A 23,567-nucleotide genomic window follows, 5' to 3' on the forward strand; every position below is an offset into this window, starting at 1 on the left:
CAGCTAATACAGCCAACATAAAGAGAAGAAAAGCTTTCTTCGCACAATTGAAATAATTTAATTAATATAATTATAAATTTCGAATTGTGGACCTGGGATACAGCTCAGTTGATGAGTGCTGGGAAGACGATCGTCTTGGCGTTTATGCGGCTGCAAGGACCTGACGGAGGCACCTTCCACGAGGAAGGGCCTAACCCCGCCCCGTGCGAATGAGGTAGCTTACGCACGAAGTTCTGCGCGTGCGTACACGGAACAGCTTAGCGAGCTACGACGGCTGTTCTTGCGTGTCCGGACGGCCGGAGAGGCCCTGGCGGTTTCCATTCGACGAGGAGTAAGGGGGGGTGTTATAGCTGGACGAGACCATGGGGAAACTGAACATCGTTTTGTTCCGATACCTTTCCCGGGACCACTTCAGGGTACTAACGGCGGTAAGGATCAGTGGCGGGTGGATTACTTGGGACCAGGCCGGGCCACGTGCGTTCTCTGCCCGATAGTGAAGGGCAGGTTCAGGCTGGGTCTCTGCACCCCCGCTTTAACCCCCGCATTTTTTTTCGATTATTCTAAATGTCATTCTTGGAATTTGTCATAATGTTTTTTCTTTAGACTAATTCTGGTCTTTTCAGTCTATAAATTTATTACATGCCCACTAGCTTAGGCGACAGTTCTACGCATATATACTTGGGAAGAAGATTAATTTAACTCACTGGGACCAAAAAAAAGAAGTTTGCTTGCATGTATCCAGTCAGTAACCGAGCTGCTGCATTCTACATTAGCTGCAGTTTCCAAACCAGACTTAAGTGCAGCCTCCCATAGAGTTTTTTAAAAAGTAAAATATGCCTGCAACACACATGCACCTGACAGCTTTCACCATGCAGAAGTAAATATACATTTGTTGCTGCATAATATAGGAAACAGAGTGGGGTTTCCAATTGCCCCTTCTCTGGTTGTCTTCATGACCTATCACTATATAATGGAGAAGTAGTAAGTATCAAATCCTGCAACAAACACTTATCTTTGTTTCAGTGAAGAGACATGTGAAAGAAATACTACAGATTGATCTGACAGAGAGAGACAGTAGTCAAGATCTCTGATTCCTGCTGCAGCTCGCCATTGGGGCTTCTCCTTTCTTTCATTGGTGCCCAGCTATCTGTAAAATGCTAGAGCTTATTATATGATGATACAACACTAGCAAACATTTGGATGCTTAAGTAGTACTTTGGGAGTGCCGTCTGCACCTTAACTGAAGAAAAAGGCAAAAGTCCCCTTGATTTTAGCAGACATGGGCTGCACTTTAGTTGTCAAGACTTCTAAGAACTGCATCGAATTTATTCTATTACTCATTTGGATTGAAAAGTCCACTTCAACATCAAACATGTGTGTTCTGTCAGCCAGTACAGTACTAGAAAGAAGGAAAGAAAGACATTACATTCAGAAAGAGCATGCATGATGTAGGAAGCCATGCTTGTTAAAATGGATAAAACAATAGTATTTCTCATTTTATTTTGTTGTTTCAGGTGGAAATGGGCATGAAGAACCATGAAATAGTCCCTCCTAGCTTGATTGCTTCCATTGCCAGCCTCAAACATGGGGGATGTAACAAAATTCTAAGAGAATTAGCAAAGCACAGACTCCTGGCCTATGAGCGAACCAAAAGTGAGTATAAACAGTGTGCATTGCCTGCCAAAAAATAATTAACATTGTTGCGGTGCATTTTTTATTAATGCAAGTGTTGAAACAAGATGTAACCACCAGTACTTGACATGTTTTGCTGCTGTTTGAGATATTTTTAATGCCCTTCTTTCAGCCTTTTCAGTCCAAGAATTTGGACCATTTGCAAGATGTTAAGACTACTTTGCCATAGAGAACAGTTGGCTTTGTTAAAATATTTTGAATGGTTTAAAAGGACTTTCTCCATAATGATTAGCACCTACTTATACCTTCTCACATAATGCACTTATTCTAATTCTTAGCTGTCCAAGGCTATCGATTAACTAATGGAGGATATGATTATCTTGCTTTGAAAACCCTTTCTTCTCGACAAGTTATCAGTTCTGTTGGAAACCAGATGGGTGTTGGAAAAGAATCAGGTATTTTCAAACATTTTCTTTAAAATGTAATCAAATATAGCAGTTACGTTGAAAATGACAGTTAAGTCATTAGAAAACTTGATCTTTTTAAATAGTGTGTTTGTTTATATTTATTTACCACCTTTCCATCAAATGGTGCCCAGGGCAGCTAGCTACAGTTTACAAGCCCCAAATATATAAACTCAGGCCCATTGTAGATCATCTTCAGGGCAAATGGTGTGTTGTTTTTTAAAAAAGCATCCAGATAGAAACAACCAAACAAAGATTCTGACAGTGCAATACTATACATGTTTCCTAAGAAGTATGTCCCACTGAATTCAGTGGAACTTACTCCCAGGTAAGTGTGTATAAGATTGCAGCAAAATCTTCCAGGTTGTAGCTGATGAGAGCAATAGAAAGAAGAGGTAAATACAAACAACAGAATGAAATTTAATAGGGATAAATGCCAAGTTCTACATCTAGGAAATAGAAACCAAATGCAGAGTTACAAGATGGGGGATACTTAGCTCAGCAATACTACAAACGAGAAGGATCTTGGAATTGTTGTAGATCACAAGCTGAATATGAGCCAACAGTGCGATATGGCTGCAAGAAAGGCCAATGCTATTTTGGGCTGCATTCATAGAAGTATAGCTTCCAAATCGCGTGAGGTAGTGGTTCCTCTCTATTCGGCCCTGTTTAGGCCTCATCTAGAGTATTGCATCCAGTTCTGGGCTCCACACTTCAAGAAGGACACAGACAAGCTGGAGCATATTCAGAGGAGGGCAACCAGGATGATCAGGGGCCTGGAAACAAAGCCCTATGAAGAGAGACTGAAACGACTGATTCTATGAGAATTGTTCCTGGCCATTTGGCCTTCTATGATCAGTAAACTTCATCTGTTTGAATACTGAGTTTGTTTATGTTTATATCCCACCAAATAGTGCCCCAAAAGCTTCTGTGTATTCTAGAGATGTAACATTCATGATCACTCAACATTTGCACATTCCAAAGACTGCTAACAGTTTGATGGCTGTGCTTAATGGTAAACTACATCTAAGTAATCTGAACATTGGATTAGATGATCCTGGGCTTGGCACAATATTAGTATTATAACTGCTGTTCATATAAATACACACCATTCTAAGATCTCTTTGACTGTTAAGGAGGTGGTGGAGAATGTAATTTAAATGGGCTAAAATTACATAGTTGTTATTCTAATTTGAAACTTTATGTTTTACAGATATTTATATTGTTGCTAATGAAGAAGAACAACAATTTGCATTAAAGTTGCATAGACTTGGGAGAACATCTTTTCGGAACTTAAAGAACAAACGCGATTACCATAAACACAGGCACAAGATGTCATGGCTGTATCTGTCACGTCTTGCTGCAATGAAGGAATTTGCCTATATGAAGGTATTGTTTGTTTCCCCTGCTTCTCCTGATTCTGGGCCCAAAGTGGCTATGTTTAAAAGGGATAAAAAGATCTACAGTAGCTTCCTATAACTTCCTTCTGACAAATTAAGATGATGGTTTGACTGTATTAGCTTGGCTCTTGCAAAACTTAACAGGTCCCCCCCCCCCCCCATGGCTTATATCAAATGGTATTCTTCTGCCAGGAGGATGCTCTGGAGTAGATGGGGGAGGGCGTGGATAGAGTTGCACAGGAGTTGAGGGGAAGTGAAACTCCCATTGTGCAAGAGGATTCTGCTCATGTAAGTTGGATTTAGCACTAGGCCTCTGCCCAATCTCTTGAGATCATCCAAGGGCTCCTTTTAATGTCTGTGCCGTTCTCAAAGTGGCAGCCAGCTCAGTGAAAACTTGAGTGTGTGATAGCAGTGAACAAGGTGAATTCTATAATAGGAATTACCCAAAAAGATTTTTAAAATTAAAACTACCAGCAATGCTTTTCTGTAGATCTATATTGCAACTGCATCGGGAGTACTGCATCTTGTTCTGGTCACTCCCATTTCAATAAAAATATCACAGATCTGGAAAAGGTGCAGAAAAAAGCAGTCAGAATGACCAAGAAGTTGGAGCACTGCCCCTATGAGTTTGGGACTATTGAGTTGTTGATGTTGTTTTTAAAGGCAAGGGCAGGCATGGTAGGTGTTAAATTAGAGAGAGTCTTGTTTCCTTCTGACATAACGCTAGAACTTGGGCTCACACGGTTATTAGGCATCATAGTTAAATGGAACCTCCATGTTTAAAGATAGTGTTACTTGGACTATTAGTTGTGGGGAGTGGGGAGGGTGCGGTTACTTTCATGGCCTGCTGGTGGACTTCCTTAAACTCTCTGGTTGGCCACTATGGGAAACAGGATACTGAACCAGATAGTCCTTTGGTCTGCTCCAGCAGCACTCTTCTTATGTCCTTATGTTCTTGTAATATGATGGATTTTTAGGAGATTGGCATGAGTTTGCTTATAAGAAGTTTATTATATTTGTGCCATTAGCCACTAGTCAATATTCAAACAAAGTGAATACATTAAGTCACTGGAACATTAATTTGTCCTTAGAGTCGCACTTTCTTCAAATAGAAAGAGCTTTACTAATGTTTTAACTCTTGGCTTTTGTTTTTGGACAGTGTTTGCATGACAGAAAATTTCCTGTTCCAAAACCATATGACTACAATAGACATGCAGTAGTAATGGAACTTGTCAATGGTTATCCACTGTAAGTATTAATGCCTGCATCGCATACATAAAATTGTTATTTCCAAAAGCATATTTACTTAGCGGTGCTTCAGTTCAGTAGTGGTATAAATCACACTCACAAACACAATAGCACTTTTCTTTCCAGTTCACTCCAGTGTTCCTTTCTTCTCTACCTCTGACCATCCTATACTGACCTTGTTTACAGATAATGGTGGCATTTGGCAGCAAATCATGGGTTAATTAACTCACAAATTGTGGGGATGTGCGCTGCATGTGAGCCGCCTCTGGTTTGCAGCAACAACCTACAGATGCCACATTACCATGACATCCAAACCAGGGCACTTTAGGGTATTTATGGGTTAAACAACCCAAAGTTAAAGCAGGTGCATGCCTCTGATGTGGGGCGGGTTGGTAAGAGAGAAGGCGCTGTCTCACATACCAGGTATATGATTTCATTAGCCCACGATTTGCTGCCATTTCATGCAAACATCCTCACTATGCGTGTCTCTTAACAAACACATGTGTCTTGTTTGGCCCAGCTCCATTACCACATAAGTGCAGAACAAGAACAATCCAATCCAACCAGTGGCTTTGCACATGCAACTTTATTCAGAGAAACAGAAACTGAAAGCCCAGAACTTTCAAGAAGCAAGAGTAGGTAGTTAGAGCCCATTTTCATGAGATGAAAAATTGGAATGAATGCCCATGTTTAATTGGTAGGTAACTTCGTTTTTATGAGACTGTAAGTGTAGGTTTAGCATGTTTGTGATGAAAATTAATTGTAACTGTGTTATTTTTCAAACAAGAGAAAAATTTGGCTTTGTTGTTTTTTTTTAAATCATTTTTATTTACCCTGAGCTCTTCTGTTTGTACAAAGAAAAATGTTAGTAGTAATTTCCTTTTTTAAAAGAGTCCCTAGTAAAAGGCTTACAATCTATGAACATTTCTGTAGTTGGGTACATCCCGTTCTTTGCATTTAGATACTGGCACAGCAAGTCTGAGAATTGTGGTGTTGGCTGCTGTTTTATAAATTTGCGAGGTTTTCTTTAAGACACACAAATTGTTTTTATTATGAGAGGTAGATAAGTAAAACTCAAGGAAGAAATTAAAATTATTTAACCTTTACCCCTAGTTTTACAGTGTCCTCAGGAGTTGTTGTGTTTTTTTAACAGCAATATGTGATTCCTGAAATTAGCCCACAAAAGTGCTAACTGCATGTGTTTGTGTAGCTGAAGGCATTACTGCCCAATCTGACCTTCATTTTTATTCCTGGATCAAAACTAAACTAGCTGTAGTTGAACAAAACACAAGGTCATGTTATAAATTTAATATGTATGCATCTGGAAGGAGCTGCTTTATCGAAAAGGAATCAGTGCCAAAACTTGGATTAATTGAATGGTTATAAAAAGAGAGGTCATTTTTAAAGGATTCAGCACTTCTTATAATTTCTCCTACGAAAGATTTGTGAAATGCATAAAGACTTTGATAGACTATAGATAACCAGCATTATGAACCATGGCCATCCTGAGTCCTTACATGAAGGAACTGCTTTGTCGGGTGAAAATGTAATTGCTGATTTCTCGGACTCTTTTTATTCTTTGATAATGGTGTTGGTGTGAAGAGGCAGTATTTGCACACAACAGATGTGATTACAGTCATCACTTCTTTAAAATACATTGGATTGTATCCAGTGCAGTGCAACACAGGGGAGGCTTTTCAAGGGATGTAGGGTTCAAGAGGGAGCAGGGAGTTCCCCTTGTGTGAGCATCCTTGCACAAGCACTGTATTGGATACAACCAACATTGCACACCTCTGTCTTAAGATGTGTCCATATTGCACACAGAATGGGTGAAGCAGGCATGTCTATTTCCAGAAAAGAAGTATACTTGGAAAATTTCAGAAGCCTTTCCAAATTAACACAGGTCTTTGAGAAGTGATGGTCCATGTTACTCTATCTGCTTGGTGGTGGCAGACATTTTTTTCAGTTACTTCAACAAATAATACTCCATATGGCCCTGCGGGAGCCCAGTTTAGTGAACTTACTGAGTATGTCTTAGCCATAGATTATTAATAAAATACTCTTTTTCATTTTTTATTTCTTATGAATTGACCAGAACTATATTGACCTGAAATGTTGCTTCATTATTATTTTTACAATCCATAGGGAAGTGGACTTTATTTTAAAATATTGATCATCAGAGAAAAAAAACTTTCTATTTTATTCTGCTCTGTGGAAAACCCAAGTTCAGAAATATATTTGGAGTTTATATTCTAGCCCATCTAATAAATTACATATCTTTAGCAAGTTGTTATACTTACTTTGTTTGCTTAGAAACCGAAGCGCTCTGAGACAATTCCTAGCAGTGAAAATATTGACGACCAAAACTGATGTCTGTTGAAAAGGAAAGGACTTGCAGTAATGCAGTATCTATGCTTTGAGCACAGTAATTTTGATATGTGGAGTTAGATGTAAAATCTTACAAATGCAGAATTTTCTTTTAACTGACTTGAAATAGTTAATTACAGCTGTGTAATTGTTCAAGTACATTCTGAGGGTGCAGTAATGAAGAGCAGCCTAGTTGCTCTTATAATATGTTATATCTACCTTTGCTCTTAAAAATATATATACCCAGAAATAGTCTAAAATCCTCCACTCAAAAGAAGTTTTGTGTGAACCAACCAGTGCTTTTTGTGATTTCTTTCATTTGGTTTATAGTATATCCTATCCATATCGGTCCCTACTGTTTAAAAATTACACTCTGTGGGGCATCTTTCCACTCTTATACTTTCCAGATGGCCACCTAGTGACGTATGCAAATTCATTCGGCTACCCAGTGGATCACGCTAGCATAATATTGCTGTTTTACACCTAGTTTATAGTTGAATTGGGATTTCAGTGGTCTCGTGTTTGTTTTATCATGTAGGTGTCAAGTGCATCACCTCAAAGACCCTGCCTCTCTGTATAATGAGTTAATGGAATTAGTCGTCAAGCTTGCAAACCATGGTTTGATCCATGGTGATTTCAATGAATTCAATCTCATGTTGGACAGCGAAGACCGGATCACGATGATTGATTTTCCCCAAATGGTGTCAACCTCTCACCCCAATGCTGAATGGTATGTGAGCCACCTCTTTGTTTATTATCAGCATGTGGCGATTTGATGATGTCATTAGCTAGAAATTCTGCATAGTGTTCACATAGAGTGTATAACAGAATTCATGTATGCATGATGTTGAAGCTGTATTAGTGACATGTTTGTAACTTCGTATGTTAAAGATCAGTTCATCGGTATAAGGGTTTGTGTGTTTTTTTGGTTCAGGTATTTTGACAGAGATGTGAAATGCATTCGTGATTTCTTCATGAAGCGCTTCAGCTATGAAAGTGAACTCTATCCAACATTCAAGGATATTACGTAAGCTATATTGCATATTTAGAAACCAAGAGCTGTTTCACACTTGAAATTCCTCCTCCACCTAATAACGTTCATATTGTTCCCAGAGAGGCATTTGCCATACTGAAAGCGAAGTGTGAACCAGGCCTCCATGGATACAGCTGCAATTTATGCAACTGCAGTAGCATGTTTTTTGCTATCACAGTTACATGAATTGACGATATCTGTTGGGGGGTCTGACCTGCACATCATATTCCCTGTGCAGATTTGTGTCTGAGAGAGAGTAAATGCTAAGTCACTTCTTAGAAATAGGACAGAAGTTACAGATTAAACAGAAGGTACAGATTAGGGATTCTGTGGTAAATGATTGCCATTAGTCTACATCAGCCTTCCCCAACCTTGTGCCATCCAGATGTTTTGCACTACAACTCTCAGGATTCCTCACCATTGGTCATGCTGTCTGGAACTGTTGGGAGTTGAAGTCCCAAACATCTGGAGGGCATCAGTTTGGGGAAGACTGATTTATACATTTAACTTTGATATAGTGATAGTGTTCCAAAATGCTTGGCTCTAATTACAAATTGGTCTATTTCCAGTTCGTGTCAGTTTAGCATATATTCAGTTGTAAATCCATTCCGTCCAATTTCTGGATCAGTCCACAATTTTAAAAAGAAAAACCACCAGCGTTTCACATGCAACTTTCCCTAAGATACGCAGTTTTATATGCAATTTTTGAGCTGAGAACTGCATTGCAATATTCAGAGAAATGTGGAGTCCTAAGGCTAAGTGTTGCAATCTACACATTAGTCCAGGAAGTTAGGTTAATTGGCTTAGTTTCTAACTACACTTGCGCTGAAGTGAAGACAAAAACATTTGGCCAACCTGATGGTACAAAATACATGATTAAGCTCTTAGGCTCTCTCTTCTTACATAAGTGACAGGCATTTTTTTAATTTATTTTTTGCAGGATCACCTGCTTGATAATCATAAGAGATGGTAGTGTGACCTGCACTCATCCCATGAGCTGTACCCATTGTTCATGTTTATGTCCAGGTTTTCTCTTATGGCCAATGGGGACTTTGCTGAGCACCCACAGGAGCCATTTTTGCATGGCGCCCACCTTGCTGTTGCTTGTCATAGCGTGTGGATCCAGACAACGGGTTGTTTGGCTGGTAGACAACCCTCAAATACAGATGTGAAGGGAGAAAAAACAGAAAAATGCAGGAGGGGGAAACAGATTTCCCCCTCAAAGACCACTTTACATCTCTATCCTCAAATTATCCATGGTTTGTTTTAGGGTTATTTGATGGTTGTCTAGCCCTCAGACATCCCCTCCCACCTGGGTTCACACAATGCAGCAAGCCAGGCACCTGGCTCACTGCAACAACCCCTGCAGGTAAATTAAGCCATGGTGGGCTGTTGTGACATGCAAACAGGCCCAATGTCTATCCAAGTTTATCAGAACAGGATGTGCTTGGGTATGTTGGTGTAGTGTCACAAATCCAGCATTATTTTAGAACAGGAGTTGGCAACTGGTGGCCCTCTAGATATATAGCTACTGATGAGAAATGATGGGAATTGTAGGCCAAAGCGTCCAGAGGGCAACAAGTTACCCACCCCTGCTTTAGAATAATGGCTTTCTTCTAAAACTTAACTCACTGTAAATGGCGAAATGCTTCATGCCTGATTTCCCCTTTTACTTCATTGCCAGGAGGGAGTGTTCGCTCGATGTCGAAATTGCAGCCAGCGGGTACACCAAAGAAATGCAGGAAGATGATGAACTTCTTTATCCAACTTGCCCTCATGATGAGGGCCATAAAACTGAGTTTTCTCCTGACGGACAAGTTCCTAAAGGGGAAATGACTGCATGTAGTGGCACAGATCAAAAGACGGATGGAAGCTTCACAGATGAGGTAGAAGAGGCCTCTGACATTTCAGAGCAAACTAGCGAAGAAGAGAATGCTGATGAAAGTGAGCAAGGTTTAGATTTGCAGGAGTTCAGCTGTGCCTTACAACAAGTTGAAGGGCAAATGATTGTTGCTGGAGCTGGGGCTAATGCAGAAAGCTCTGCAATTGATTTTTCTGAGGACAAAAGGAAAATTGAAAAATCCAGCAAAATTGAAGATCGGTCAGGTCAAGGGGAAGATCCTGCTGACAAAGAACATGAAGATGAATGCCCTGATCTGGTTGACTTGTCAACATTAAACAGGGAATTCAGGCCTTTCAGGTATAGATTTACAATGATCATTCAGAGACTTTCCAAATGAAGAACCCCTTTCAAGTGTTAAGCATGTTTCTTTTGAGAAACCCAGTCTCTGATTTAAAGTAGAGGGTTTCTTTGAAACGTTAGCATGGGTGATCTTTTTCTTATGATCTAATATGCAGGGACTGACTGACAGTAGAAAAGCATGTTATCCCAACTGCATCACTGATTTGCAATTGGCATGATTTGCCCCTCATGAAGAAATATTAAAATTGTGCAGCCTATAATGCTTTTGCATTAATTTCTTTTGGTTGTTTTGTTATAGAGTAAACGTGCTCATACGATTAGTTCTGCTAATGGCGCGCAAAGTATTAAATCATGTAATGCCATCTCTGCTGTATTGTTGCTTTTAGATACTGTTCCCTCTTCACCAGTTCTGTGCACCAAGAAAACCATTACCAACTTAACAGAATAGCTTAGCTGAGTATTCACCAGCTTGCCAGGCCTGCATCTTGTTTAACGAATTCATACATTTCTTTGCTTCTGACATAGAACAGGGAGTTTTCTAAAGGAGGTTGCAAACTCCTAATGCTGCCTGGAGCGGGGGTGAAGTCACGCAAAGCATGGCAGGCTAGGGCATCAGGGAAGGAGTCGACATACATCAATCTTCCTGCCCCAGTTTGTAAGCAATAATTATAAAAGAGCATCTTTGGGTCAATGATATTCATATCCAGTAAACTAAAGGCACTTGAGGAGGCTGGAAAGGCTATCAAGCACTTCCCATTCATTTCACCATGTTTTGTGAGGGTGAATTTTCTAGTGGATTCTGCTCATTATTTACCTTTGTTTTAATGAAATAGATATTTTTTAAAAATGTAAATGTTGCAACAGAATCTCTCCTCCTTCACATTTATTATTACATTTATGCATTTATTATTACATTTAGATCCTGCCCATTTCCCTCTTGCAAGGACCCCAAGGTGGCTTGCATTGTCCTCCTCTTCTCCCGTTTTATTGCCTGTGTGGTAGGTTAGGCTGATAGTCAGTGATAGGCCCAAAGTCAGCCAGTGAGCTTCCTGTCCGAGTGAGAACTAGAACCTGGGTCTCCTGAGCCCCAGTCCAATGCTCTAACAATTACACCACACTGTCCTTCTTGCATTGGAAGAGTTGATTAGTAGCACTTGTTTTAAATGTGGCTATCTTAACAACCTAATTTCTGTATTGCAGAGATGAAGAGACCCTTTTCCACATCAATGATCACAGGACAAGGACTACTAGTGTAACTTCAGTAGAAAGTGCTGGAGGCTGTTCAACAATTCCAGCAGTAAGTCTTACATAATGCTCTTTAGATACAATTCCATGGAACTTGGGCAGCATACCTTCTTAGTGGATTATGCCCTTGATGGGATTTTTAGAGTTCTTTTGGAAATACTTATTTCTGCTCTTATAGTATTGATCAGTCCAGGTGATGAATAAAAGCAGGATACTTGGAGCCCGTAGTGAATACCACAAAGTATTGTATTTTATTCTTAAATCTAAATGATTGCAGGTCCTTAAAATTGTAATTATAATTATTCTAAAGCTTGCAAAACTGACTTATCTTCTAATTGAATCCAGTTCAGTTATCTCTTCTGAAAGCCTGTGAGATAATGAACTCTTGTAGTTATCTCTGAAGGCTATTAAGGTTAAAAGTGCTTAAGATAAAATTGTTTTTAAAATATTCATTAATTTTATCCTTCTCCAGAAGAATGTACCTATCACATAATGTCGAGATGCCAATGCTTTAGTAGCTGCTACGTAGCCAAGATTTTGATAAAATTTCCAGCTTACCCAGCTCACTGTGTGTGCAGTGTACAACCAAGGGAAATACATTTCCCCAAACATGCAGAAGGCGTATTAGCTACCAACACAGATGCTTCATCTCAACTTTCTGCATATCTTCACTAAACTGTGATTGTTTTCATTTATACTAGAGTGCCTCCAAGTGGCTGTATGACTTAATGAGCAGCTTGGGACAGTGGAGAGTGTAGAGAAGTTAAATAAAGCATGGGTTTTGTAGATTCATATTTCATTTTCTTTTTTTAGGAAATAAAGCAGCGTTATTATGTGTTAATTCTTATGTAGATTTATATGTACATGTACAAATTAAGCATTTTTAAGAGCTGTAATGCCTAGAACCAAGAAAACAGTCAGAATTCTGATGAAGTTTGTGTCTTTACTTTTTCATCCGTGCTAGGCTAAATTTTGCAATTAGGCATCCATGAAACATAAGGGTCCAGCGCATTCTTCCTCACTACCATGGGTTGGGGTTGAAATCAGCTCTTCTTTTGTGTTGATGGGTACCCAACATGACACTCCCCACCCCCCTTCAATTGGATGGAGAGCAATCTGGTTGACAAAGAGGCTTGCTCTCTTCTTTCCTTACCACCTGGGAACAGTATTCAGAATCTTCCCTAAGAGTACAGTCTGAAAGGCCAAGGAATTCCACTCCTGGGGTCCAGGGATCTGCTGAGGAAAGGGATGAACCGCAAACAATAGTTTCTTTGTCTTCTGAATTCTTTACATTCCTACTAAACTACTGGAGTGACCAAAAGGAGGAGATGAGGATAGAACTCTTTCAGAGACATCTTGAGACAGAAAGCAAGTTGGTGGCAGCAACAATTGCTGTTATTGTGTAGGAAAACGAGCACGCACACAAAATGTGAAAGGTTGAAGGAATTCTTATTATAGAATTAGACCCTGTTCTTAAATCCCAATGAAACTGATAGCAATTCACTACCTAAATCTGCTTGCATGTGATTTACGAATGTAGCCTGTTGGAGAGATCTTTCAGGGAGAGTCCTACTCTTGGAATAGAAAGGCAGGGTAGGAAAAATGGGGGAGCGGAGGGCACAATCAAACGCCCCACCAGATCCACCCTTTCCATGCACACTATTGGTGGTCATGCCATTCCCTCCTATAGTCTTCCCTAATGGCATGGAACACTCTGCCATTAGCTTGATTTTTCCCAGAGATGCTGAGCCATCTTTTTAGGAGTACTTTTAACCTATTCTTTGACCCTGAGGATATAGGACAGGCTATAAATAAAATTAGTTTCATGGTGATGAACACAACGATGACACTGCTTCTAGCGAACTGCATTGACTGGCCATTCTAGATATGAGTCCAGCTCACAGCTGAATCACTTGTATTTTTCCTAAGTATGTCTTTTGCAGCAATGCCTAATAAAAGCTTGCTTGCTTGCTTATTTATTAACATCTCACCCTTTTTGTCCTTACAACAATCCTGTAAGGTAGTTAAGCTTGCATTTTAAATCTCTGCATTGCTGCTCTGTTTTATTCAGGTTGTACTTTTGCATTATGCCATTGTATTGTGGTTTTAAGATTTTATACTATAAATTATGCTGTACTTATGGTTTAAATTTTTGAGAACCACCCAGAGAGCTTTGGCTGTTGGGCGATATAGAAATGAAATAAATAAAATTAGTTGGTGATTGGCCCAATATTACCCAGTGAGCTTCATGACTAAATGCGGGGGATTTGAACCTAGCTCTTCCTGGTCAAAGTTCTAGGTCTCTAATCACTACAGCAAGCCCTGGCAAGTACACAGCCAAGATATTTTTGTACTTTCTCAGAAATCCATTACTTGTCTTAGCCACAAGGGGGAATAATATTTTTCCAGACCCTTTCAAAACTCTTTGAGACTGCTAAAACATTACTGAATACAGTGTTCTTGCTTTTGCCTGTCTTCCCTATGTTATGTAACCATTTTTCTGACCTTTTCCAGGTTGTTTATTCTGGGATGTCAGGAGACACAAATTATTGTTCGTTAGTTACAGAAAAGGCTGTTCTTGGTTAAAGCCTGCTATGTTGTGAAATAGTTTTGTGAGGTGTGACTGCTGTATACAACACATTTTGAGTGCCTCTGTACTAAAAGTGCCATGTGACTTGCAAACAAAACTAATATATGACTTTTACAAATGTCTTGCAGGAACTGGTAAAACAGAAGATAAAGCGTCAGCTGACTAAACAGCAAAAAGCTGCTGTCCGACGGCGGCTGCAGAAAGGAGAAGCTAATGTTTACACCAAACAGCGGCGTGAGCACATGTACAATATCAAGTCAAGTTTGGATGCAGCTAGCTTCTGGGGCTGACACCCAACAGAAATATGTTCCCTCTTTTTTTGTGCCTCACAAATCACTGAAAGTATTCTGTTCTTTTTATTGTAAACCTGAGTATGATTCAAGGCTATGTACATGATTAAATTTAAAATTAAAGAGATTAAATGGACTACAGAGAGACTGAGCTCCTCCAGCCTACTTGAGGCCTGCCCAGGTGTGCCATGTCTTGGGTATGTCCAGTTTGATTTGTTTACTTCGGATGGCGGGTCCCACCCCTAGAGCTAATGGGCTATGCAGGTTGACTTCTGGGGTGGGGGCGGGGTGGGGGCTTTGATTCGGCCGAAGAAGTGACTGTTCCTTTCTTGTCTGCTCCAGGCTTATAAATAAGGGGCTTCAGCTGCATAATTTATCACATACAGATGTAATTGCCAGAGAAACTAAACTTAGAATTTAGCATATAGGAGTCGTTAACTGGTTATCAGCCCAACCCTATGCATGTAGATCAACATCTGGAAAGTGTGCACAGGATTGTACTGCTGGATTTCGAAGTAAGGCTACAATGCTATGCACACTTTTCAGGGAGTAAGTTACATTGAACACAGTGGGACAGGTATAAAGTTTAAAATAAAGCCCATAAAATGCAATAATCAAGCATAGAAACAAGCTGCAAAGATGTTTAGGAGATGGGTGTAAGGCAGGTACAAATCCACAAGCTGAAGCAACTTGTGGCTGACATTTTAAGACCAATTGACAACACAGTTAAATTAATTACTACGTAGACCCATTAATTGCATGGGGACGAAACTGCCTTAAAGTCTTTGAAGTAGTTGATGTAACACCTTCAGCAGTATTTTGATTTCTGAGCTTGAACAAAGGTTAGCAAGTCTTTAATGAATAGCAGAGCTTTGAACCCAGAATCTCTCATTTGATTTTTCTCCACACCCCTGAGGTTTTAGGTATAAATCCTGCCCAAACTGACAAGTAATAAAAATGATTTTGCACAGGCCTTGCTGGCACTCCATCTCTGAGCAGGTCTGTGCAACTGCTAATATTTTTTTGTCATATGCATTCAACAATTTACTAGATGGCCTATTACAGAAGATCTTGAAAATTCTTTAGCCAGGAGCATTTCGCTGAAGTGTTGCGTTTCCAAAGCATGTAACATTTCCTACTTAACAGAAATAGAAGCAAACAGTTGTTATGCTGGGTGTAATTTAGCATAGAAGTTTGTTAACTTCACAAAAAATATTTGGAAAATGTTAAAAAATAAAAATCTAAGAATGCCTTTGCAAAGTTTAGTATATAATAGTAGATCTTCTTGCTAATGTTTGTTTGTTTTTAAAGATAGCAGCTGATGTCCTAAAGAGAATGCATGGTTTCTACATATGTATGACAAAAATGACAAGATTCACAGTATAGTTCATTTGTTCATAAAATGATTCATGTCCTACCCTTTGGCCCTCAAAGCCGCCACCCCCTCCCCAGTGAGGGTCAAGGGTCAGCATCATTGGGTACCTGGCAAAGTCTACACTTTGGGAGAAGGCCCACTGCTCCTCTTCCTTGTTGTTGCTGCCTCTTCCGCCACCTTCTCCAAGAAAGCAGCCAGCGAAGTAAAACAGCAGTAGTCTCTGCATGCTTGGTCCTTTTCCTCTGGGAGGTGGTATGGACTGGGGCCAGAAGAAGCAAGCAAATGGACAGCAGCAATACTAGCAAGGAGGAGTGGTGGGTGTACTCAAAGAGAGCAGCCTGCTGACAGGTGTCTGCCCAAAGGCCCCTCCAAATCTAGAGTCCGCACTAATGAATACAAAATCTAAAAGCCTAATGGCCGCCATAAAGCCCGTACTGCCTCCCCGCATCAAGACAACTCACTGCCACCCTGCAGACGTGATACTGTGCAGAGCAGTGCCAACTCAATGGTGTGAGGACAGCCCCTCAGTCACATTGCAAAGGTATGTTATAAAAGTATATTTTATAACATTTTGAGGTTTTTGCCTCTCACTTCCCCCCCCTTTTCTTCTGTTTGGTGCTGCTCTTTCCACAACCACCCCCATCACACCAATCAAATGCAGGCCAGGATATAAAGAACTGAAAACCTATTTCTGTAAGTCCCAAGGGAGGCTTTAGAATTGCCTTTCATTGAATGCATTAGTATGTAACTCTGAGCTTATAGCAATAGTGATACCATATAGTGTTTGGATGCAGTGTATCCTACAAGAAAGTACCTTGATTCACAAGGCTGTGCTTTTTCAGAGTGAGTTGGATTCCACTAGCATTGTATGAACAAACAGATGATATAAAGAAGGAACTGCAAAATCTTGCAAATGTTAGATCTATCAACTGGAGCCTCGTGCAAAAGATGCACACCTAGCATTCAGGAATCCTGAGCAGAGTACCAGAACTGAATGGAGCTCACAGACCTTTCCACACAAAAATCCATACCTAACTGTCTTCCTTTCCACAGTATAACTTAGGGTGGGAGGAGAGTCATCTTGTTGTTGTCATTAAACACTACTTGCTGATCACCTGGAGATCTTCCAGTAGATCAGATCTGCCCTCTCCTAGTCTAAGGGATTTGGCTCTAATTCTATGTACTCTTACCTGGGGATAAGTCCCATTGAACATACTGGGGCTTCTGAGGAAACATGCATAAGATTCACTGTAAAAATATTTTTTTAAGACATTCCAAGGCATAGCCATAAGTAACAATTTTTCTTTAACCTTCAGTTTTATTTAGATTACAGCATGTCTCTTTGGAGATGGAAATGGATGCGGGAGGAATTCGGGCTCAACGTTGTAGTGTGATATATCTTTAACAAGAATAGCAGTAGAATTCCTGAAATATCTGAAGTCATCAAAGGTCACCATGAAGTTTACACAAGGGATGAACGCTGCAGTTCTCCATTTATGTTTCATATGCTGAATATTCAAACAAAAGTGTACTTTATTTCCTGGGAACTTCAGGAAATGTGGAGGTTACGTTAGTAATGTCCCTAACAGTCTTAACAAATTCATATGTTTAGTAGACATGAGAGGATCGTTTTATCAACATTGCTCAAATGCATTTTTAATGGCTACACTTAGGGTGCTTTCATAACTGGCCAATCCACAGTCTCAAAATTACAAAAGTACTAAGAATTCTCTTGTGCACATCTCTTCTTGAGATAGAATTTTCAAACTTGATCTGCTCATAATCATGTCTTGCAGTTTCTCCAGACTTGTTTTGATCATTTGATGATGAAATTCCAAGGCAAACAACTGGTCCTATAGATGTAGACAACTGGAGAAAGTGCTTAAACGGAGAATGAAATCAAAGGAAATCAATCCTATTAAAATGAAATCCTAGACTCACTTACCTGGCCATAAGCCTCCACTGAATTTATAGGACATACTCCTGAGTAGACATTATAGGACTGTGCTATAAGTGTGCTTACCACAAAAGAGTGATCAATATCATAGAGCAAGGAAGTAATTTAAGCTTCATGTGTGCCATTTTAATTTGAAAATGACACCTTTGTAATTACTTCTAAACAAACATATTTGCATTTTTAAAACCTATATGATTTGTTGGATCCTATATTAATATTACCACCACACACAAAAAAAACCTAGATTCTTTTTTTAAACACAGTGTGGTTGGATTCTTATTAAGTCAGCAGAAACCCAAACTTTGTCTGCTTCAGCAGCTTCAGTCAATGTCAGGATGAAAAGAGGAATGTCTTTCACATGATTAGCTTCCCCAGCTAGCCAGTAGGTGGGTGTGTTGAACAGAAGAAAGCAATAGGACGGAGCCTGTCAGCCTGCCTCCCCAGCTAATTAGCTCAGCCTCCAACAAAGATAAGCGAGCCGGGGGAGGAGGACCCCCTGAAGGGTCTTTTGAATCTGGGCAATGTCTGATTGGCAGATGCTGAAAGGGATTCTTTGGTAATCCAGTCCATCAATGAACTGCATAAATTCAGGACAGGACTGGACGAATTCAGGCATGTGGACACTTTGTGGGTGCAGTCTGGAAAAAGGCAGACCAAGATGGACAGGACCTTGGAATCTCTACAACATATAATTTCCCAAGTCCTGCCTCACAGAGATCCTACGCTTGCATTTAAAGACTGTAAGTACCAAACAAAGTTTCCGGACTTTTAATGTGATGCCTGCATTAGTGTCAAATGGAAACCTGCAACATTGTAAAGGGCTGTCCATCATATACTCGGATTCTGATTTACAAATATCAGTACTTCTTTACATCTCTCTCTCTCTCTCTCTCTCTCTCTCTCTCTCTCTCTCTCTCTCTCTCTCTCTCTCTATATATATATATATATATATGACATATTTTATTTAATACCATTGTATCCTCTTTCTTTGTAAAGTTGTTAGAACTCAGCTTTTTATCTTCTGATGAGTAATTGTTTAATATATTGGCAATCACAGAATATATATTTGCCACACTCATTTCTATCTTTAGTAGTGTTTGATATGCCTCATTAAAAGTTATTGCAAAACATTTAGATTGTCTACCATTTACAATTTTACTTTTGTGCTAGGATATGTTGTTCTTTAATCATAGTTCATGTTATTCCTAGAAATAAATAGTACATGAGTTTTTCTTCTCTCTCTATCTGTGTGTGTGTGTGTGTGTGTCTTTCACACGCACACACCTTGCATAGGGCTTATAGTCTCTTTGTGCTACATCTAAAAACTCTTGATAAGTACCTATATTTGCTCATTTATGTTTGTACTAAAGGTTTCCTAAAATTAGCTCCAAGAATCTGTCTACTGGTGTCTAAAACTGCTAACCTCTTCAATATTAATAATGAGTTTTCTTGGTTTTGGGGATAATGCAACTGAAGCTTCATTTATTGCTCCATCTGTGATACCCTTACTCAACATTTCTGCAAGAACAAAATGCTACCTTATATAACAGAGAGCATCAAAATCTAACCCATAATCACTTGATTCTGTGGTCAGTAGAGTAAATTTCCTGAAGTTTGTGCAGAAAACCAACATAAAGATTTCGCAAAATTTCTCATGATAAATGTATTCACTTAAGAATGTTGTCTCAACCTCTCCAGCACTAGTATTTTTGTTCAGCTCATTGAGGTTTTGATAAATTATAGAGCCTGTCTCTTGTAATATTAGTCTATATTTCTCATTTGCAATGTACAAAAATACTGTTGGGTACCATTTCATGTAGAAAGTTTATTGTAATCTATATTATACTCTGTGGCATTATGTAGGAGACACCCTTTAAAACTATCTGTTTAACTCCTTTGTCAGTAGCTTTGTTAAGAGTTAGTAACTTCAGCCTTATGCATTCTTTCTAAATGAGTATGAAATGAATGACTTTAAAATAAGCAGCTGGTGAGAGAGCAAAGTTATGTATTGGTTATTCCATACGCAGTTTGACAGAAATCAAGAGTTAGATAGATAAACAAACACAAACAGATCTTCCTAGGCCACCCAGAAGAAAAACTTTGTGCTGGTATTGCAGACTCACATGAAGCTGCCCTTTTTAAAAAAATTCTGAAACCTTGTGAGAGCAGATGCATCTCATAAGCAGAAAGAATTTGATCTAGAAAAGGTGGGAAACTTTTTTCCCCTTCCATTGTGGCAGATTCCTGAAGATCGTCTGACAAGGTTTTGATTGAAAGTGTATGTACTGGCCTCTCAGACAAAGTTATTGTGACCACCCACAGACCTGTGGGCTGGAAGAATGGCTATAACAAAGCAGAAAAGCACATGTCAAGCATAACAGGGTTAGAATATCATTCTCAATGGAATCTTATCAAAGTGGGTTCAGTTTCCTGCCTCCAAGGTCGGAGACAGTACTTCTGAGGAGAATATAGCACTCTTGTTCTGGACGCTATTCTGTTTTATGGTGACTGCTATCACCTCTTAATGTAGAAAGGAATTCAACACTAGTAAATCACAGTATTTGTGAGGTCTTGCTTCCAATATTATATTCCAATGCAGTTTATATCTCTTCTCACCAACCAATTGAAAATTAATGTGGGCGTCAAATTGAAGGGATGACTCCAGGAGGTAGTGAAAGGATAATGGTGTCCCTCAATTCTATTTCCCACTACCCCAATTGCCTCCCCAGCTTTCAGTCCCAATATATATTACAGTCCTATATAGCATGGATTAAACTCTCGCTTCTCTAATTATGATCTTTGCCACCCTTTGCTCTCCCAAACTAATACATCTCGTGTACTTTTTTCTGAATTCGCTGACTGATATTCAAACTTCAAATGGGGATTTATGTTTAAAAAACATCCACCCACACCAAGTTTCGTCATGATACCTTAATGATCAAGGGAGATATTTCACAATACACTGTATTTTGAATATTTTCTGCACCCTGGAAATGGTTTTGGTGTCAAGGTTGTCTTTGAACTTGAAATACAGAATTGTGTCCTGAACACACACAGCAATTTCCATTCAGGTATCTCAGTACTTAGGTTATATGCAGTAGTGTCTTTCCTCTAGTGCAAAGCTTCTGCCACTTGCAAAAACCCTTTATTCAACCTTTTGCAAGTGTCAAATCCAATACTTTGATTCCACTTGCACAAGCTCATTACAACATCATTGGCCCTGGCATTTCCTGCACTAGTTGTATTAGCTGTTCTGCTAGTAGTTGCACAAGCACAGATAAACAACTGTATCTCTTGCACATATCCCTCCCCCCCCCAAAAATTTTTTTTAAAGGTCCACAAGTTCACATGACTTGGGGAAAAAAGCCAGTTTGCTGAAGAATCCACAGGTCAGATTCATAGAAACCCAAACTCATTTGAATCCGTTGCACATTTCCCCAACATCCCTAGTTCATTCACAGACAACATGAAAGGAAAAGATCAGTTCTGGAGATTCTTAAAGCACTTAGTTGTAGAAGTGCTACATGATCAGCACTCAACAATCTATGCATTTTTCTTAATTTGTTCAGAGCCAATTGCACTGGATGTATCAGAAAGAAAATGCATCATAAAACTGATTTACAGCCATTTCCTGATTTTAAGAAACGGGGTACTTAACACAGGCTAGTATTTGTGAAAGTATATTTTTAATATCACAAAATCATTCCTGAATGGCGGCAGTGGGGTCAGGGGATAACCTGCGCCCAGAAGAAGTGAGCCAACAGTCCCATGGGCCAGCCTGAGCATCATTCAGAGGTTCCTTTGAGGGACCTGTACCTGCAACAGAGAGCAGATTAATTTGTCATCAGCAGGGAGGGGGCCATATAAACAGAGCACTCCTTCAGCATGTCAGCCTCCTCATGTTTATGTACTATGTCTGACTCTGGTTGTTTCAAGGTCAGCCAGAGGTAACCGAATTAAAAGCAGGTTAGAAATTTACAGATTTCTGAACCCTCTACTCAAAGGCTATACTATGCCAATTTGGGGGCGGTTTGGCTTTTGGCAGATTGCAGGAGAATTTTGCCTTAGAATCATTCAAGCTCTGCTCTTGTTTGTAGGCCTGTTACATAAACCGTACAAACAAATCCCAGTGGCCTAATCTGATGGAAGTTTGCTGACCACAATCCCAGTGGATTTTTTCTAAAACAAGCATAGCATCTTCACACACCCTCCATCATTCTTCATACTGATTATTTTTATTAATCACTCTGGGATGAGATCCACAGTTGCAATTGGCAAATGAGACTCATCCTGGGCCAATTTTGAGACAGATGAAACACCTTGTCCAGAAGTCCCAGCTCTGCTTTCAAAATTGTCTTTGGCAAAAAGCCTACAGGGACAGAAGCCCAATACCTCCACTTGAAACAACATGATCCGCACAAAACCAAAACCAGGAAACATCCCAGAGAGGTGGAAAAACACCCTGATACTCAACAGCTACACAAAGGATTAGCCAAGAATATACTAGACGCATCAGCAGAAAGCAGCAAAGAGCACTATGAGTCCAGATATTTTTCAAGACTGGAGGCATAGTTCTTAAGCGAGGAGAAGCCAGGAAAGCAGTAGCAGAACTGAATTAATCAGAAATTAGTTCTGAGTGCAGACAATCTTATACAACTGTTTAATAAGCTGAGATATGAAGAGGCCTTTTGAGTATACAGCCCCTTTGCTTCTCCCTTTATGCAAGGCACCAAACAAACCCAGAAGTCTTTGTTTACTTTCCTCTTACATACAAACTAGGAAACTACAGCTTTGGAACTAGCCAGTATATTTGATCTCACTTTTTGATAGGATAACCTCCCTTGTGGACTGTGGGAATGCTGTGGACGTCATATATCTCGACTTCAGCAAAGCTTTTGACAAAGTACCACATGACATTCTGATTAACAAACTAGCTAAAAGTGGGCTAGATGGAACAACTATTAGGTGGATTCACAGTTGGCTACAGAATCGGACTCAAAGAGTACTTATCAATGGAACCTTCTCAAACTGGGGTGAGGCAACGAGTGGGGTACCGCAGGGCTCAGTCCTGGGCCCAGTGCTCTTCAACATTTTTATTAATGATTTGGACGAGGAGGTGCAGGGAACGCTGATCAAATTTGCAGATGATACAAAATTGGGTGGGATAGCTAATACCCTGGAAGACAGAAACAAACTTCAAAGTGATCTTGATAGGCTGGAGTGCTGGGCTGAAAACAACAGAATGATATTTAATAGGGATAAATGCCAAGTTCTACATGTATGGAATAGAAACCAAATGCACAGTTACAAGATGGGGGACACTTGGCTCAGCAATACTACAAACAAGAAAGATCTTGGAATTGTTGTAGATCGCAAGCTGAATATGAGCCAACAGTGCGATATGGCTGCAAGAAAGGCAAATGCTATTTTGGGCTGCATTAATAGAAGTATAGCTTCCAAATCACGTGAGGTACTGGTTCCTCTCTATTCGGCCCTGGTTAAGCCTCATCTAGAGTATTGTGTCCAGTTCTGGGCTCCACAATTCAAGAAGGATGCAGACAAGCTGGAGCGTGTTCAGAAGAGGGCAACCAGGATGATCAGGGGTCTAGAAACAAAGCCGTATGAAGAGAGACTGAAAGAACTGGGCATGTTTAGCCTGGAGAAGAGAAAATTGAGGGGAGACATGATAGCACTCTTCAAATACTTAAAAGGTTGTCACACAGAGGAGGGCCAGGTTCTCTTCTCGATCCTCCCAGAGTGCAG

At 39.8% G+C, this 23,567-nt stretch overlaps 2 protein-coding genes across 2 annotated transcripts in view; both read left to right on the forward strand.

Annotated features, from left to right (window-relative positions):
- The first annotated feature begins 284 nt into the window (after positions 1 to 284).
- RIOK2 (RIO kinase 2) lies at positions 285 to 15,732 on the forward strand. Its single transcript, XM_063129571.1, has 10 exons — positions 285 to 428; positions 1,515 to 1,653; positions 1,971 to 2,087; positions 3,310 to 3,485; positions 4,656 to 4,744; positions 7,650 to 7,841; positions 8,046 to 8,138; positions 9,829 to 10,344; positions 11,548 to 11,644; positions 14,311 to 15,732. The coding sequence occupies exons 1-10, from the start codon at positions 363 to 365 to the stop codon at positions 14,470 to 14,472; spliced, it is 1,647 nt and encodes a 548-aa protein (XP_062985641.1). The 5' UTR covers positions 285 to 362; the 3' UTR covers positions 14,473 to 15,732.
- A 2,355-nt stretch (positions 15,733 to 18,087) lies between these two features.
- LIX1 (limb and CNS expressed 1) overlaps positions 18,088 to 23,567 on the forward strand; it is a 46,849-nt gene continuing 41,369 nt past the window's right edge. Inside the window, exon 1 of the mRNA XM_063128614.1 lies at positions 18,088 to 18,544. Coding sequence (XP_062984684.1) covers positions 18,463 to 18,544 — 82 coding nt within the window. The 5' untranslated portion in view covers positions 18,088 to 18,462. The remainder of the gene's footprint in view (positions 18,545 to 23,567) is intronic.

This window comes from Elgaria multicarinata, chromosome 6 (assembly GCF_023053635.1).
Source record: "Elgaria multicarinata webbii isolate HBS135686 ecotype San Diego chromosome 6, rElgMul1.1.pri, whole genome shotgun sequence".
In the NCBI taxonomy this organism is placed as follows: domain Eukaryota; kingdom Metazoa; phylum Chordata; class Lepidosauria; order Squamata; family Anguidae; genus Elgaria; species Elgaria multicarinata.